Source organism: Haliotis asinina, chromosome 9 (assembly GCF_037392515.1).
Source record: "Haliotis asinina isolate JCU_RB_2024 chromosome 9, JCU_Hal_asi_v2, whole genome shotgun sequence".
NCBI classification, from domain to species: domain Eukaryota; kingdom Metazoa; phylum Mollusca; class Gastropoda; order Lepetellida; family Haliotidae; genus Haliotis; species Haliotis asinina.
Genome location: NC_090288.1, coordinates 47,151,523 through 47,171,959, shown reverse-complemented (window position 1 = coordinate 47,171,959; position 20,437 = coordinate 47,151,523). Strand labels below are relative to the sequence as shown.

Genomic DNA, 20,437 nt, shown 5'->3' with positions numbered 1-20,437 from the left:
GTGAGGGAAACCATCGCCTGGGTGTGAGGGATACCACACAAATACCATGACGTCACCAAGTGGAACCAAAGTGCACTGACATTCTGATTACATTGTAAAGAGAAAGTGTTCTCTCTGAGTGGCTAATTCCTTTATTGTTATTTAGTTCAATTGTTTAGTTTCTGATTGGGATTATATGTAATCATTATCTATATTAGTGAGGGTATTAGGATTTTAGTGTAGTTAGTAGTAGTAGTAGTAGTATTAGAACTTTAGCAATATAAGTGGTAGACAGAACTGTATATGTAGCTAGGTTAGGTAATTAGATTAGTTAGTTGTATTTGCACCTGTAGAATTAGTTTAGTATAGGTATTGGGGTTACTTATATCTTAAGGGGAGGAATAAAGTTTTGCAAAACAAACTATTCTTCTGTTGTGGTTACTTTGGTATGTGACATTTTGGTGGCAGCGGTGGGATAATTAGATTATTTGTCACTATCAAAGGGAACCCTAGTTGTGTTCTGTAGCGCATTTGATGTAGCGTTGTTGATTGTATATCGCTGCAGAATCTTTGTGTCCATAAAGAAGGGTTAGAACATACGGCACCACTTCTGCGTCCTTGAGTGTATGATTTGGAATTCAAGGGTGGAGGGTGTATTGTGGTTATTGGTCAGTTAAGGCCATTGGTTCGTCGTGAACATTTTGAACATTGGGATATATGGGAAATCACCTCCGGTTTTATTCTTGGTAGGATCCCTATTTATTCCAGACAGTTTGACTTTTTGTGTACCCTGCTTTGCCCTCATACAGACAATTATGGACATTGACAAACTTATCAAACTGGGTCAGAGTTTAGGGTATGAGAAAGATGATTTGAGAGTGTTTGTGAAAGAGCAAATGGAGTTGGAGAATGAGAAAGAAAAGGACAGGCTCGAACGGGAGGAAAGAGCTAGGGAGCGGGAGATTAAAAAGTTAGAACTGGAGGAAAGAAAGGAGAAAGAAAGGTTAGAATGGGAACGAGAGAGAGAACGATTAGAATTGGAGAAAGAAAAGTGTAAAATACAGTCAAATGAAAGAATAGAACTAGCCAAGTTAGAAAAGAGTGCGGCAGGAAATCAAGAAGGGCAGGTAGGAGAGAATAGATCGGCAGCCATTCCCAAGATGCCTAAAATGCCTCCATTTGACGACCACAATGACAATATTGATGCATATCTGCAAAGGTTTGAACGTGTAGCTACAGCGCAAGGCTGGGACCCGTCCCATTGGGCAGCTTACCTGTGTACTCTGCTGAAAGGTAAGGCTTTAGAAGTATACTCCCGGTTAAATGCCTTTGAGGCTGAAAATTACAATGCAGTTAAAACTGCATTACTTAAACGCTATGAAATGACTGAGGATGGATTCCATCAGAAATTTAGGACTGCTAAAACTGAAACAGGTGAGATTTTCACACAATTTGTAGTTAGAATTGAGAACTATTTCAACAGATGGATTGAACTAAGTGGTACACAAAAGACGTTCGAAGGTGTGAGAGATTTGCTGCTGCGTGAACAGATTTTGAATGTGACTGGAAGGGATCTGGGTATATTCTTGAGAGAGAGAAAGCCAAAAGACGCGATGGAAATGGCTAGACTAGCAGAGCAATTTATAGAAGCTAGAGGTACGAGTCATGGAAGATACAATAGACCAGTTATTCCAGGTCAAACTGACAAGCAGGTTTCCAAAGGGAAAATAGTCGAGGGTAGCGCATCAGGTAAACATGGTACTTGTTCCAAACAATTTGTTCCTATTAAGGAAAGGACATGTTACAACTGCAATCAAACTGGGCATTTGGCAGCACAGTGCAAGAAACCCAAGTTTAAAGTGGCAAGTATCCAGGTGAGTGAAGACAACACAAACATGTCTCTAATACATCCAGATAACACAAAAGTAGAGCCCTGCATACATGAAGTTCTAGATGGTGATGCAGCAACTTCAGAGGAGGTTACTAAAGCAGATGTAGCCTCAGGGAGTGTGCTTACCAAAGATCACCGCATGCCATTTTATCAGGGAAAGGTAAACGACACTCCAGTAGATGTGCTTAGAGACACGGGATGTAACGGTGTAATAGTGAGGAGGTCAATGGTAAAAGATGCATGTTTGACTTCAGAAACACAATCTTGTAAATTAGCAGATAGCAGGATCTTGACACTTCCGGTAGCATGGATTACTGTAAATACGCCCTTTTACACGGGTATGGTGAGAGCAGCATGTATGGACACACCAATCTGTGACTTAATATTAGGCAATATTCCCGGAGTTAGAGAGCCAGGAGATCCAGACTTGATGTGGGATAAGCAGGACATTAAAACAGTAGGTGCTGTAGAGACAAGGAGCCAGAGAAGAGTACGCCAAGTAGGCATGGAACCCTTGAAGACATTGGAACCTGTTGGGTTGACACTGAGTCGAGGTGAGTTCGTATCCCTACAACATCAGGATTCAAGTCTGAACAAAATAAGAAAATTAGTGGAAGAAGGTAAGATTAGGGAGACCCGACATAGTACTTCCTCTTACTTTGTGGAGAATGATATGCTGTATAGGAAGCATACTTCCAATAAAATGGACAATGGTAAACAAGTTGTACAGGCAGTAGTACCGGTTGGATTGCGCACACAGGTAATGAAAGTATGTCATGAAGCACTGATGGGTGGACATCTTGGAATCAAGAAGACTCTAGATAGGGTAATCTCACAGTTTTATTGGCCAGGAGTAATTGGTGATGTCAGAAGACATGTTCAGTCTTGTGATATTTGTCAACGTACCATGCCGAAGGGAAAGGTAAGGAAAATACCACTGGGACAAATGCCATTAATTGAAGTGCCATTTGAGAGGGTAGCTGTTGATTTGATTGGTCCATTGTATCCTGTCACAGACAAGGGTAATAGGTATATACTGACGGTGGTTGATTATGCAACACGATACCCAGAAGCAGTAGCTTTACCCAGAGTAGAGACGGAATATGTTGCCGAAGCTCTGTTCGAGATATTCAGTAGGGTTGGTATCCCCAAGGAGATATTAACAGACATGGGAGCCCAGTTCACGTCAGGCGTGATGAAGGAGGTAAGTAGACTATTGTCCATACATCAGCTTACTACTTCCCCTTATCATCCAATGTGCAATGGCCTAGTGGAGAAGTTCAATGGAACCTTGAAGACGATGCTGAAACGGATGTGTGCAGAACGACCAAATGACTGGGACAGGTATGTACCTGCTTTGTTATTTGCTTACCGAGAGGTACCTCAAGAGAGTTTGGGTTTTGCCCCATTTGAACTCTTATATGGACGCACTGTGAGAGGACCAGTACAGATTCTGAGGGAAATCTGGACAAGAGATATACCAAATCCAGAGGTAAGAACCACATATGAGTATGTGCTAGATCTTCAAAACCGTCTTGAGGAGACTATTCACGTAGCACAGCAAGAACTTCAAAAGAAAGCATGTAAATACAAAAAGTTCTTTGATGTGAAGTCCAAGCCAAGAAAAATGAAGGTTGGTGATAAAGTATTAATTCTGTTGCCCACTGATTCAAACAAACTGTTGCTGCAGTGGAAAGGGCCATATGAAATACTGGATACCTTTGGCATTGGCAATTACAGAATACAGGTTGGTAACAAGATTAAAACCTATCATGCCAATCTACTGAAAAGGTACATTGAGAGAGAGGAGGTCAAGGACACAGCTGTATGTGACGTCAGCATAGCTCAACTTGTGCATGTCAGTGCTGGTCTGGTGGATGTCAAGGCTGAAGAGGTGAGTATGTTAGACATAGCTTCACCTTCTTTAGTTTCTAAGGAAACGTATCAGGATGTAGACATTTCTGAAGATTTGACAGAGGAGCAACAAAATGAGGTGAAGGAGCTCATAAGTGAATTCAAAGATGTACTGAGTGATTTACCAGGGAAGGTAGATTGTATGGAATATAAGATCAAGCTGACATGTAATGAGCCTATACGATCCAAGCCCTATCCACTTCCTCATCATATGAGAGATGTTGTAGCTAAGGAGATACAGCTAATGTTAGACATGGGGGTGATAGAACCTTCTCAGTCACCATATGCATCCCCCATTGTACTTGTGAAGAAGCCTGACTCGACTTACAGATTTTGTACCGATTTTCGCAAACTGAATCAGGTGACCGTATTTGATGCCGAACCAATTCCATTAGCTGATTCCATCTTTGCACGGTTACGGAACTGTAAATATCTTACCAAAATTGATGTAAGCAAAGCATATTGGCAGATTCCAATGGAAGAGAGTAGCAAAGAACTGACAGCATTTATAACTCCTGATGGATTATACCAATGGAAGGTGATGCCATTTGGAGTAGTTAATGCACCTGCAGTATTTTCCCGACTGATGAGACAAGTATTGCACAACATACCAAATACAGACAACTTCATAGACGACATCATAGAAGGAACTGAGAACTGGTCACACCACATGGTAAGTCTGAGAGCAATATGTACGAGGTTAAGACAATTCCATCTTACAGCTCGACCTTCAAAGGTAAAAGTGGGATATAAACATCTGGACTTTTTAGGGCACAAGGTGGGTAGTGGTCTAATTCGACCAGAAGGGATTATATGTAATCATTATCTATATTAGTGAGGGTATTAGGATTTTAGTGTAGTTAGTAGTAGTAGTAGTAGTATTAGAACTTTAGCAATATAAGTGGTAGACAGAACTGTATATGTAGCTAGGTTAGGTAATTAGATTAGTTAGTTGTATTTGCACCTGTAGAATTAGTTTAGTATAGGTATTGGGGTTACTTATATCTTAAGGGGAGGAATAAAGTTTTGCAAAACAAACTATTCTTCTGTTGTGGTTACTTTGGTATGTGACATAAACCCCACCACAAAACTCATGTTACAATAACGGGACACAAATGTAGTACAGCCCAAACAAAGCAGACCTCAATTAATACTACAGTCAACACACACAAACAAGTTGGTTGTTTACATTGCAGTTTACAAGTCAGGAAACTGCAACAGCTGCTTCTTGAGTTAACAAACATAACCATGAGAAACATACTTTCTGAAGTTTAATTTGATATTTCCTTTTTTGTCAATATTGATTAGTGTCCTGACACCATCAGGATTGATCAGTTGCCTGATGATCGGATCAATCACTCTTGCACTAACAGTTACGCACTAGTATCAACAAGCAGTAAAAATTTCACACACACTACAAACCATTGTCAGTGATACACACATGTGCTTCAGCAATAATGAACCAGAGTTCATGGGCTTATGAACCTGTCATTCATGCCACACAACAGATAAATTTTCTATAACTAAGACTGATTTTTATCCAGATTTGTTTAAATTAGGATATACAAAAATGCCACATCAAAAGTTAATGAAATCATAAAATATCATTTGGATAATATTTACCACAAAATCAATACAATGGACTTAGAAAAGGGTTATTGAACTGCAAAGGAAGGTTAAAAATCCATACTGCAATATATTTAGAGTGTTCTTTTTTAACGAAGGTAGCACTGTAATCAGAAATAGATTGACTCCAGTTTATCTCAATATCGCTGTCAGCTGATCCATAGGTATTTGCAACAATCTGAATGAAACTCTGAAGTTTGTACAATTTAACAATCTATCATAAAATCTCTGAAAGTCGTTAAATTGTATAATTCAAACTATTCTCTGTTTTTACATAGTATGCTGATATACTGAGAAAATTCCTCCAAATAATCTCAAAATCCAACTGTATAATGCTTAAGAAATGTTTTATTTACATCATGCATCCACATGGTTGCTTGTTTCAATGCAGCAATATTCCATCTATAAGATGGTATTTTGTAAATAACTGAGCCCGGACCAAACAATCCAGTGATTGATATAATGAGCATCAATCTACATAATTATGATAGGGTGACATGTGTTAACCAAGTCAGCCAGTCTGACCACCCAAAGCCGTTAGTCATATCATAATAAGATATTACCATGTGCATTCTATTGACGTAACCTTAGGCTACAAAGAATACATGGAACAAAACAAACCTAGATCAGTCATGGACAGAAATTTTGTCCTGCTAGGTAGCTTAAACATATCGGTAGATGTTATTAGCTTGGAGACGTTTATTGACAATTTTGTCATAAACACCATTGATCACAATTTACAATGACAGTTCTGATAAAACTGATCATAAGTGACCATGCACTCATTGGGTGGGCTTGACTTATATTGACATCCCTGAGATTAGACACAAGGGTTTAGCATGAAGCTCAGGTAAGGCCATAAAATGTTATAAGGGTTAAATGATAAACTGAAATAATGTTCTGGTACACTGTGTCTGGGATTGTACCGATACAGGCTATGAATTGACTTGGGACCATGTGCACAAAGCAATTTGAACATTGCCAACAAAGATAATATAGTAATTCTTAGAATTCTAACTCTAACACAGGATTGACAATTGTCCCGAAAACTTGATTCTGAAGCTGTAAGTTAACTAAATACAAACTCCAAGCATGGTATTGTCTTTAAGGTGACTAATGGGATCAAGCATGCTGACTTGGTTGACACATGCTAATATATCACAATGCCATAGATTTATGTTCATGATGTCCATCACTGGATTGCCTGGTCCAGTCTCATTTATTTACTCATCTTAAGAGACCATGTATTCACTGGGTGGACATGACTGATATTAACATCCCCTAGATTAGTCACATGGGTTTAGCATAAAGCTCAGTTAACGCCATAAATTGTTGTAAGCATTAAATGATAAACTGTAATAAAGATCTGGAATTCTGTGTCTGGGATTGTAGTGATACAGGCTATGAATTGACTTTTGACCTTATGCAGTTTAAACATCATCACCAAAGATAATAATTCTTAGAATTGTACCTCTAACACTTGATTGCTCTTTTCTCCCTGAAACTTGCCTCTGAAGCTGTAAGTTAACTGAATACAGATTCCAAGGATCATCGGTATTGACTTGTTGACATGGTTGACATGTCATCATATCCCATTTGCGTAAATCAAAGATCATGATGTTGAACAATGGATTGTCTGGTCCAGACTTGATTATTTACAGTCTGTCACTACAGCGCTGGAATATTGCTGAGTGCAGCATTTACAAGGAACAGTCAGCCAATCTTCTTGTGGTCCTAAAATCTTATCCAAGGGACGCATACATTTTCCAAAGGTAAAGCTGAAGGTTTTCTGGAATTCCTTGGGGATGGACAGGTGGGCTTCAGCTTAGATGTGTTAGTCATGGTAAACTTTTGTATTCAGAAACCAGTTTCAGAAAAAAATAAAATAAATTTTAGAAGCATTCATGAGAATTCTCAGCAATACAACTATCAAAAGTCTGTGTTAAAGTATGGGAGGCCCAATCATCTTAGCTTTGTACCTATACATCTAGGTCCTCGAGTTATTTGGCCCTAAGACTGTTATTTCTTAGCAGTTAAGACTGTCTTGGTGTTAAGATAATGCTTTATAGAACTGTGCACTGTATTGTACTGATACAATTAACTATGAAAAACATATTTTGTTTTTCTTCTCAGGGGCAGTGGGATGGCAAAGTAGTTACAGCGTTTGCTAGTCATGACAAAAGATCTGGGTTCAATTCCCCATAAGGGTACAATGTGAGAAGCCCATTTCTGGTGTCCCATGATGTAAAAATTGTTGGTTTATTGCTAAAAGTGTCATTAAACTGTACTCATTTACTTGCTTCTTCTATACAGACAGTGAAAATATTGTTCCACTGATTTATAAAACATTCAAATATTATTACAGTCAAGTCTCGGCTAATCCGACATTGTTGGTTGCACAGCAGATGTCAGACTAAATAATTGAGACTAATTTATGTTTATTCAATTTGTTACCAACAAAAGCGTCAGATAATGCTGATTGTTGGACAAATGTTGGTTGGAGTAACGAGACTTGACTGTATATTAAGATATCATTTAACTGTGCATTGAATAATAACGTCATTGTGTTAGCCATAAAAGGCGACGATGCTTTTTGTAAGAGGCGACAAACGGGATCAGGTGGTCAGGTTCGCTGACTTGGTTGACACGTCATCTGTTCCCAGTTGTGCAGATTGATGCTCATGCTGTTGATCACTGGACTGTCTGGCCCAAACTTGATTATTTACAGACCGCCATCATATAGTGGGAATATTGCTGAATGTGGCGTGAAACTATACTCACTCTCTCAGTATTCATCACGTACTGATGAAATGGCTGCTGTGTCCTATTTAGAACTAGAAATATATTTAGCCAAACAGTTGAAAATATGTTACTATATACTGTACAGTACTATATACTACTTTAATAATTTACACTTAGTGCTGTTGGGAGCTGCTATATAGTACCGAGGAAGAATGATACATAAGTTTGAACATTACTTACAACTTGATTGGAAGTTTAAATTATTAACTCAGATTGTTAGTGGCTGCACCCTCAAAGGGGGCTTAACGTATTGTAAAATCATTGTCCTCTTGAGAAGGTACGTAAGTTCCAAAACATTTAAAGTAAATTTAAACTTTTCAGGATTTTTAAACGTAGTATTCTTGTTGTTTTAATTTTGGCTGACATTTCCCACAATCCCCAGCAGTTGAAACTACGGTGTAAATCCAGCTAGGGTCCATGTTGGTAGTAAAGTTACTGTAAGTCCCTATGGTCCCTAGTATGGTGATCTACCTTCTGTTGTTGGTAATCTACAGCTGGTTTTTATATTGTATTGTCCATATAGTGATATCAGTTTTAACTTTAAAAACTAGTTTTAATTCTAATTGTGATATTCTAGTAGTTTTACTGTCCTTTGTCGATAGGTTTTCATAATATACATATATTCCATTTCAGTGTTAAATGTTCTCGTCATGATATGGCTGAAATATTGCCGATGTGACGTTAAATGCTGACTCACTCACTCACAAACTGATGGTCTATCTTAATGAGAGAAAGAAAATTGTTAATGTAACTGGGAGCTTTGAAAAAATTAACACAGAGTCTTAAGGGTCAGGGGTCAGGGGTCAGGGGTCAGGGGTTAGAGATTGTGTTGGGGTCAGGTCACGGGTTGGGTCACACACACATGCATGCCCAGTCTACCAGACTATCACTCGTTTGACAAAATCATGTAATAGGAGATATTCAGAGCTGGTTGTAATAGATTGCAATCAATCCGTCAAGCAGCTAACGGCGCTAATGTTATCAGAATATCAATGTCACTTCACGTTTTGTACATATCAGTGCTATTGACAGCAAGTAGAGGCAGGGTGGTTATTGAATTGTTTTATGACTGACTATGAAGGAACTCGATTGATCTGTAGGTGTTGAACGTTTCTGTTTTAACAATGTCAATGTGATTGAGAATACTCGAAAAATATCAATAACCTAGCACCTGTCGAAATCATGCTCCATTGGTCTTATCATATACTTAACACATATCTACTGGTACTGTGTATTACTGCCTATTGGTTGAAGCTTTAAGAAAAACTGTTTGAGCTTGGGTTAGAACAAAACACAAAACCAACACTTTTGAAAGGACAGGGTCATTGAGAACACTTCAAAAATATCCAAAAACACTGTTTTGGTTGGAGTTATGTTCTACTGGTTTTATTTAACAATCTATATACTTAATACTGATCTACTATATATATCTGGCCTATAATTTTAAGAAAAAGATATTTATGAAAGAGAAAGGGTTCAGACAATACACAAAAATAACATTTTAAAAAAGTAGTTTGTAAGGATATCGGGCTACATGAGAACTGATAGAAATCTGTGAGTTAATATTTTAAATCTTTGCCTTTATATGGAATGTTATCAATGTTACATATAAATTGGAAGAAATATCATTATGGAGATTTAATAAAACTAATAATCCATATTCAGTTATGACTTCTGAAACTGCGTCATTGTATTACACTCAAACAGTATACAGCAATACTGCACACTTGTAATTTCCACACATCTGCTACGAGCTCAACACACAAAAACACACCCAGTTACTCAGTCTTTTGGCACCAAAGACTAAATGAAATAAAAATCAAAGCAAAATGTGTCACTTACTGCTTTTTTGTACATCTGCAATGAAAAACTAGACTGGTAAATCTAATGTCAATTAAATGCCACAAACAAAAACAAACTATACTGTTTTATTAATTTCTTCATGTTTGACTGTTGCATACATGGCCAATCGCAGAAGTCACAAAGGCACAATTTATGATTGCGTTTTGTTCAATTATGTCCAAGATGTAAGATGATTAAGTCAAAGAATTATGTTGGATAACATCAAAGATGTATCTTGCATTGTGTCAAAAATGTGGAAGAAAGTGGAGAGAGAAATCAAGATGCCAGCATCACAAAAATGCCTGACAAGTGCTTCCTGCAAAAAGATATTGATCAGTCTTAGGTTCATCATGAAAACAAACATTTCATATTTGGTCCATGATACCTCTATGGCCTAAGGATTTCTTTGTCAATAACAAATTGAAACTCTCCATGAAACGGCAAATTTTACCATGGTATGCCGACTGTATTGAACAAGAAGTATCATCTGAGACATGTTCTGACTTACAGTGTGTTTGCTGTGAAAATATGCCATGTTCTGACTTACAGTGTGTTTGCTGTGAAAATATGCCATGTTCTGACTTACAGTGTGTTTGCTGTGAAAATATGCCATGTTCTGACTTACAGTGTGTTTGCTGTGAAAATATGCCATGTTCTGACTTACAGTGTGTTTGCTGTGAAAATATGCCAATGAATTTCACTTCAAACAAAACAGTAAACAAAACAAAGTGGAATTAAGAGTGCGAATCATCATGATTTTACCTTGCAAATTGCGCATTTAAATCTCAGAATTTTATTCAACTCAGGATAAAAACTGTATAACAAATGATCATAGATTCAAACTGCTATTATTGGTTTGCATTACAAGGGGGTATGTACATTAAATGAAACACTGAGAATGAGTAGCATTGGTCTAACTTAACGCACAGCAAGTACTGCACATGCATTTGTTTCACTGTTCCATCTACTGCACTTACACCCTCGTATTACAAACTAGTAGCAGCGATTTCGTTTGTTAAACAATTTTTATCCTAATTTGAATAAAATTCTGAGAAAATTTTTTTTTAAAATCAGTAGGACATTTTGGATGACAGCCAGATAGTGTCTCAAAAAATACACCAATCTGAAACTCTAGGGCTAATAATGAAAGATTCCCAATTGAAAAACCTCCTGCTTTGTACATGTCACTGCCTCAGAAATATCAATGAAACCAAATACCCAGTAAACACTGACCAAACATAAAATATAGCCGTTGAGTCAACAAATGAATAATTTTGGTTTTAGACCATAGGTGTAGACACAAACAAAGACCAACAATGTTATTTAGAACCATTTGCCCTGAGAATGCGAGAAAATGGAATCAATGGGCAGGTAATCTGTTCCTAAACAAACTGTCTATCAGGAACATTTCTAGGCAATAACACCCATAACAAGGACCCATTACACATACACAGGCTTTGTAAGAAGGACAGGTTTCCAAATCCTTAATAAACATTAAGACTGTGCCACAGGCTTTAAAACATTTCAGCAATACTACAGATAAGCCCAACGATGTTGTCAAGTAAGACCCATTATCAACAAGTCAAAACAAGCATGAAATGAGCTGCAAGTCTTACTCCTCCAGGAGAGTACACGTTTCTACCCTGACCACGAGGGGCGTCCTTTACAATGTGAAACTAATGTCAACATCGCAAGAGAGTCAAGTTTAACTGTGAGAGATTTAGTGCGCCGCCTCGAGTAGTTTTTGAACAATACGACCATTATTCCTCCGTCAGGGAATTCTGGACCTATTCAGAAGTGATATATATCTGTTTGATGTGACGTATTGTGTATTAGTATTTACTTCTGTTGGAATTTGTTACATTTTTATCCAGGGATTAGGTGTGTAATTAAATGCTGGAATTTGGTTACAGTTATTGGGTTAACCATGGCATACAGGTATATCGTTGCTAGTCTTTTGCTGTTTAATGGAAGGGGTATAGAGTTAAGCTGTTATATAACAATACGAAAGAATTTAGATTGAGGAACGATATGGATGAATTCAATTCTGTTATTTGATCCAGGGTGTAAGCGTGGAGCTTATATTGAATGGTAATAAATTGGAAATTGCTTTGCTGGCACAATTTGACACAGAGTATAAATTGTTATTTGGTGCTGATAAGAGACAGAAAATTTAGTCATTGAAAATGGAATTAGTTTTTGTGAAGCAATCTTTGATTGGGATATGGTCATTATGTCTATCACTGATCAATGACTTAAATGAAAATATACTGTGCTAACAATGTTGGACATATACAATTTAAGACTGTCAAAAAGAAGTGTTAACTTACATTCCATGAAATTACAAGAAATAATAGACAAAGCAGGCCATCATGTAATAACATCTATATCAGGAGTATGTAAAATCAATCTTAAGTAATGATGACACCAAGTGATCATGAAAAGGTGAGTGTATCCTGTCCCCTGATAACACCCATCAAAAACACCTGCAGAGGCAAGTCAATCACTCAATTGTACATGGGTACAATGTGTGAAGCATATTTCTGGTGTCCAATGTCCCCAGCTGTGACATAGCTGGAATACTGCTGAAAGCAGTATAAAACCTAACTAACACACTAGCTTGTTAATTTTTGAGACAAATATGAAAATCAAAGCCAAACAGACAGTGAATGTTGCTGTCTCTAATAACAACTTGCCAAAATGGTCCCATATTTCACTGACAAACAGCCAAAATCACATAACAAACCTATTCTTCATTGGTGAAAGTGTCCATGAAAAGACAACAATTATGGCAGAGATTGGAGATTAGATATATGCTTAACCTGTCACTTTATATTCCAATAATTAATAAAATATCTCTGATCATTTGATCATATACTATTATTTTCATATTATAACAAACACTACATTATATACACAGCTTCAATATGCTCCTGCTGAACTATACAGAAAGTATTTACCATGACAGAAGCACAACATTATATGCGGGATTATTGACATTGTGCCCTTATGAGTCACTTCTAACAAATCTCTGCTACGGTTCAATACCTGTTGACTTCCCTAAGCCGAGGTCTTAACCTTCAGCTATTTTCTGTGTTCATACTGGTAACCAAAACAGTTTCCCTTACAGATATCTCAAAGGGAAAAATACCTCTACGAGGATTGGGAAAGGCAGGGACCATGGGCCATTTTGCACATTAGAATAAAAAAATGGTTCATTAAAATCTGAAGTTTACTATTGACACAAGAACAGTGGCCAATTGTAAATTCAGAAAATAGCTAATAATCTTGAAATAGTCCATTGTCAAAGTTCTCTATCCCAATCCCTGCCTCTACAATGCAAGTCCTCTCAATTCCAAGTAAATGCTACTGTTTAGACAACTACATGTACTTAATGACACAAACATAAACAGGACGTGATAATTCCAAACCTTCTGCTTTTAAGAATGCTCAAGTGACAGTAAAAATCTATAGAATATTTCTGGTTTTCATCCTAAATCTAGCTATTTCACATAAAATACGGGAGGAAAGTGAGATACAGGTTAGGTTGTTTAGACCGAAAGTGTCTACCCCTGTAGTAGACACTGAAAATTTGGCCCATCCTCTCAGTCCTAAGATGGGTTTATTGGTAACTTCGTACCTGTGGAATAGAGTAAGGCTTATTGAAAGGCTTGGATTGGGTAAGGATTTGGGAAAGGCAGGGGCCATGGGCCATTTTGCACATTAAAATACATAATGCTCCATTAGATTTTTGTACATGAATGCTAGGCAGTACATGTCAGTCTGAAGCTTGAGTCTAGCAAAATTCTAATCAGACAGATATTACATGTATTCTACATTTTGACAATGAAATCCACAAACAATTATGCCCTAACCAAGTTAGTTAAGTAGACACAGAATCACTCACTCACTCACTAACGTAACGCAACTTTGAAAGCAAACATACAGGCATAAAAGCAACAACATGTTATAACTGTTTTAAGAAAGATCATATTCAAAGAAAATTTATTCAAGATATGGAGACAATATGTTGGTGATTATTTACTATTGTAACTATAAATCCCAGATAAGAATGTGTATCAATATCATTACTGAACTTATAAACCACCAACGCATACTTTTTATATCAGCAGTATCACATCAGATCTAACAGCCTGTGATATAAACTACCATTTCATTCCACTCCGATAACACCATTATCCCATTACTGCCCCAAAGCTTGTGTTACAACCTTGGTATCCTGTTGATCAATGAAATGTACAACATTTCTCACATGTAATTTATCACGCTGATTTCATAGATATTGAAATTGACGACACCCTGTCCACAACCCACCAAATATATAACCATGAAAAAGCACTTAAGACACAATAATGGAATAAGCTTTTATTTATCTGTCATTTTTTCTATGAAGAATACTTAGTCCATTTCAATAACATTAGTCGTAAATTTCAGTCACTTTTTGTATTGACAACCTTTCAGTGTCATGATATGAACACCATAGTGATAATGACTTATGATTTATGCTATCACAAATATACTCATATCGTCAGTGTGCAATCCATTTCTTTACTGCAATAAGTACACTTTAGACAAAAAACATTACCCCTACACGATAACCCCATCATCTGCCTACTTTCAATTGAATTACTATGAGATTTTTCATTTTTTGGTAATCCTAAAATAAATTTTGTTATCCATATACTGACAATCAACAGATTATATTACACTGTGTGACTTATCTGTTTACCATCTGAAAGAAAACTACACTATACACTTATCCCAGCAGTCACCTAGATCAGGTTGCTGGTATGTTGTTGAAATAAATCCAAAGCAATGTTATATTTAACTCACTTACATAGTATGCAATACACAGGCACCTTGTTATATTTTCTGTAATAATATATGTAATAATGAAGTTTATATATTAATGATTAAATTTTTTAGTGCAATCCTGTGGAGTTTTAATGTTTACAAATTCTGAAATCAAAACTAAAAAACTCAGAGAATTCTAGTCTACTGCAGGCTGGTGAGTATAAAAGAATATTCAACTTTAAGGGCAACAGCTTTGAAACATAGGTAAATGTATTTGTTAAGTAGTTGTTATCCAAAAAGTTGTATGTTTTCTTTATTTATTCTAACCAGTTCTTAATTCGGTCTGATATTCAGTGAAGTGATATTGCTAGAATATTGCTAAAAGTGGCTGACTCTTTATTTAGGCCAACAAATCTAGGTGAGTGAGTGAGCGTAGTTTTACGCCGATTTTAGCGATATTCCAGCAATATCATAGCACAGAGCACCAGAAATAGGCATCACACACTGTACCCATGTGGGAATTGAACCCAGGTCTTCGGTGGGACTAGTGAACACTTTAACCATATGGCTATCCTACCACTCCTACAAAGTCTGATGTATGTTAAAATATTACTGCAATAATACAGTATGAATGGTAACAGTGACAGAACAGTTGGGAATGATCTCCCTTGAACCACACATAACATAAACTGATATGTTATATTTCGTGAATCTACTCAATCCAATCTTCCACATGACTACAAGTCAGCAGAATGATATTCCTCAAGCATAAAGCAGTCTATCTTCAGATGATGTTATCCAACACACTACTGAGTAAACATTTCTACTGTAATCTAGAAATCGCTGCCGGCAGATGACAGACATTTTATAGCTTTACTCTGTTCGTGAAAGATACTGCTGAAATAACTACAGAGCTAGCCCTCAGTATTTCTTGTCCAAGTCTATCTCAATATCTAATGGCAGGTATTCAAGGCAATTCTATGGCCATGCAAACTTGTTAGCCTTCTCCATTTGTGACAAAGCAAGATGTTACTGGAGATTTAAATGCTTTTATTCCTTGAGGCACATAAATGTTCCTACTTTGTGGTCATAGAGGGGTCAAGAGTCCAAGTGGACGGATACTTTGTTTGTTAAATAACAAATGTCAGGCACATGAGAGATATAAACCTCCTCGATTTCAAGTCATTAGTACCCAATTAGGGGACCATACAATAGCTGTTGATTTAATATAGAAAACTGGACGTAAGACTGTATATCTATTGTTACTATGTAGCATTAGTGTGTGTGTGTGTGTGTGTGTGTGTGTGTGTGTGTGTGTGTGTGTGTGTGTATGTGTGTGTGTGTGTGTGTGTGTGTGAGTGAGTGAGTGAGTGAGAGAGAGAGAGAGACAGATAGAAGAAAGTGTTAGTGAATGATCGGGTCAGTGATCGAATAAGAGTAAGAGGATTTAATTTTATGCCACTTTTGCCCTATTTGATCAGTATGTGTGTCCATGTCTATACGTGTGTTCATGTACATGTGTGCAAGTTACATGTGTAAGAGAGCATAGATGTTTGTTGAATTTTCTTAAAGTTCAATAATAATAACAGTAAGTTTCTTACAATAATGTAACATTGAGTAATGATAATTATAAATACACATCAAGCTCATGAAAGTTATAATGAAAATGTTGCAGAACAGAACAGAACTAGCCAACTACAGTAACACCACACAAAATTATACTCCCCTTTGAACAATTTTCAGTAAAATAAAATAAACAATATAAACAACATCCAAACAATTATGATTACCTTTAACCAACTGTACTGTTTGATCTGTAAACAACATTAGCATCAAACATACAGATACTCTTTGTAGCAAGTCAGTTATGATACAGTTATAATATGATATAAGTGCCAAATCACTGTGTAATGAATCACATACATCTTGTACCTGGAGTAAGTTGACATCAGTAGTTGCACCTGACTCAACCGGGTTGCACACATAGCAGAGCCTTTTCACTGCTGATGGTTGCATTGTAATAATCTGTGTTGTCAATAATGTAAAATTTTCAGTTACCTGACAAGAATTTAGAGTCTATTGAATCAATTATATTGTGTATACTGTCTGTATGTTTCCCTGCTTTCTTGTCATTATCAATGACTGTAATTCCAGATTAATTGGAAGAGTTCACACTCTACGAAAAATATTTGTTTTGTTATAACATTCTGAATAATTATATGGAACACTCACTATAAATACAGTATTCAAAGACTGACATTGCGTAGAATTTTCAGTCTTAGTATGACAGACCCGTGAAGGTCCCGGGGTAGAATAGGCCTTCAGCAACCCATGCTTGCCACAAAAGGCAACTCAGCTTGTCGTAAGAGGTGACTAACGAGATAGGGTGGTCATGCTCGCTGACTTGGTTCACACATGTCATTGGTTCCCAATTACGCAGATCAATGCTTATGTTGTTGATCACTGGATTGTTTGGTCCAGACTCGATTATTTACAGACCGCCGCCATATATCTGGAATATTGCTGAGTGCGGCATAAAACTAAACTCACTCACTCACTCACTTAGTACGACAGCCACAAAGTTAACATCTTCACATACACATGGTGCATGTAGTCCTAAAACATTTGGTTGAATTTCTGTAGCGCATCTGTTCACACAATTGTGTGCTCTGTGTGCTGATCAGACAAGGTGATTGTTATAGAAATGTTTTTTGAAAGAGATAATTCTTTAGATTATTTTTGAAAACAGGCACAGTTTCAGACGTTTTGATGCATGCAAGCAGCTCATTCCATAAGGCTGAGGCAAAGGATTTTTTCACCAAATGTGACCATCTTATACTTAGGAACAGTACAGAGATGCTTGTGCCGAGATCAAAGAGCTCTAGATGGAGAATATGGTGCAGCAGTTCTTGCAAATAAGATGGAGCCAGACCATGGAAGCACTTGTTGGTGGCTGCACTTGTGCGGAGTTATATGTTTTTAATTAGACCTATAAACAGATTTGGTAAATCGCAAACAGAATCCAAACAATAAACTACACTGGCCAAAGAAATTCGCTTGCATGCAGTCAAGAAATAAAAACTATTGGCTTCACTGAGTTCAATGCAAATTTATTTGATGTTTTAGATATAGAGGCAGCGTTTGAAATATCTGCCTGCTTGGCCACCCGGGATGAATTATTTTCAACATGGGTGTGCAGACTGTCAAACTCACTTGCTCGATGGTCTGTTTAAGACTTAGACACGTATATGAAAGTTTTGGTCAGGGCTGGCAAGTTTTACATCTAACCAGTCCGGTGGTCAGTCTGAAAGTTTTTGGATTTTCATACTCTGATAGAAGTTAAGCATCAATTCAGGAAATGCCATTTGGGTTTGGAACTGTTTACCTATCACACTTATATACAGCTGACAACTTATTAACAATGAAGAAAATATTTATCTGTCCCTTTAGTTACAACATATACATTATAAGTTACAACAGCAGGTCATAAACGTTTACAGTTTTGATAAATCCACAGTCATGGTCTATAGTGCCAACAGACCAAAGATCAAGAATGAATCATGGATTTGCACCCATGAAGTTCTTCACACCCAACTGGTACTGCACAGCAACTTCACCTCTGTGCCCCAAATAATGCAAAACATACATGACAGGGCCTAGATTTTTTAAGCTCTCTTAACGGTAAGAAAGTCATAAGTGCCATAGCACAGCTTATTGAAAGGTAAAAGCTCTGAAAGCTGGATTCAGACCCATGATAAGAACATACCCGCACAACTAAGGGAAGCAACTCTGCCCAACAAATTTTTAACACCTTGGGTGATACCTCCATCTAAACCCACAAATAAAGAACAACAAAGAATAAAGCACAAAACCAACCTGACAATCGTGAAGATTCAGTATGAAGCGTATTTTTCCCCCGATCTGTCCGGCTCATTCCTGGTTTCTTGGACTGTCCAGACTGCTTGCTGTCACTACGTCGAGTTGTCGCCACACCTGTAGTCCGATTCGAGTCCTCATCCTCAACTATTTCTGGCAATCCTGACTTAGGCACTTTCTTCTTTAACTTGTCTTGTTTATCAGTTCGAGTCGACCTCCCATCCTCGTCAATACCTTGTTTATCATCATCACTTTGGATTTCTGTAACTTTTCGATTGTACATCTCCCGTGCTACCACTGTCTGCCATTCCCGAGGAACATGAATCACATCTGCTGTGAGATCCTTATAATTGAGCATTAACTGGTATTCCAAGCTCTTTGGAATATATTCTCCCAGATTTTCATAATTGTATATAATTCTACCCAACTGGTAGAGAATAGTTAAGGCAGACCTCCTTGCCTCTTCAAAGAGATATCTCTGTGAGTCTTCATCATTGGACAGAGTGGTGTCCAAATGGTTTTTGACGTGCTGAAATGCTTGGTTAATCTCTGGCATAAGACTTTTCTTCCCAAGTCCATCTCCGAACAAATCTTCTTCCTGTTTTTGCTTCTCCTTGCTGGCCAAGTAGGCGGCGACACGAGGATTCAGATGGGCAAATTTTAAACTGTCTGGTAATTCCTCTGGAAGTTTCCTGAATCGTTTTGTTGGATAATGGAACCCAGCTTGTTGGAAAAAGAAAGGCTCCTCCATGTTGAAAATAATCACAGTCCTGTGTTAGATAGGTATCTTTATGACATCATCACATCCTCTGCCCATCAGCACCTCCTGAAAAAACAAACAAATATTCACCAGTAACCCATCACCCCCTTGTAATAAAAAGCATCAGAAATGGCCAGAACCGCTAAGGGTCTATGTGTTGCTGCCAACATGAGCTGAGACGGTTACAGTGTGATTACAGAATATTGATCAGTATTGTTTACATTGTATCAACCTGACCCGATGACTGGTGGATGAATATTCACAATGCCTGATGAATATGCATGAGTCATATACATTATGTTGGCAACTAGCAGGATTACAGAGGAGGTTACACCCACAGCTAATGAACATACCACTCATTCCTTGTCCTGGTGCACTGTACTGGAGATTAGTGTAATAGGATTTCATTGACTGAATCTACATGCCCTGAATAAGACTGAGGAACAAAATATTTTGAAATTAAAATAAATTCTATTATGAAATCAGTACCAGAAAGATTTAGCAAACACTCACTGGAATCATGCAAAAATATGCATTTGGATTGCTGTATGCTATTAACTAATCTTCAAGCACCAAGTAGAGTCAAAATAATCTTTTCTACTCTTGTCCACATACTGAACTCTGTGCCAAATGATTAGAGATGTTTGGCTCTTTTTGAAATATAATACGATCAAATGAAAACAACAGAATTCAAGATTAATTGAGATCAGTTTTACGTCTAGCTTCATGAACCCAACGGTTGTAGTTTTTTCACAAGACTGAGAAAAAATATTACTTTTCAACACTCAAAAATTAAAATCCTAATGCTGTTATTGGTCGAAAATGTAAACTTACAAGAAATTTTATTAGATTGTATTTTGCCCCATATTACACTTCATAAATGGCCAAAAGTAAAATACTTTTAGCGTTCAGAAGGAATATTACTCATCCGA

At 37.2% G+C, this 20,437-nt stretch overlaps 1 protein-coding gene across 1 annotated transcript in view; it reads right to left on the bottom strand.

Moving 5' to 3' along the window:
- LOC137296103 (uncharacterized) overlaps positions 1 to 20,437 on the bottom strand; it is a 52,000-nt gene that overhangs the window by 29,414 nt on the left and 2,149 nt on the right. The window contains exon 2 of the mRNA XM_067827784.1: positions 18,746 to 19,571. Coding sequence (XP_067683885.1) covers positions 18,746 to 19,496 — 751 coding nt within the window. The 5' untranslated portion in view covers positions 19,497 to 19,571. The remainder of the gene's footprint in view (positions 1 to 18,745; positions 19,572 to 20,437) is intronic.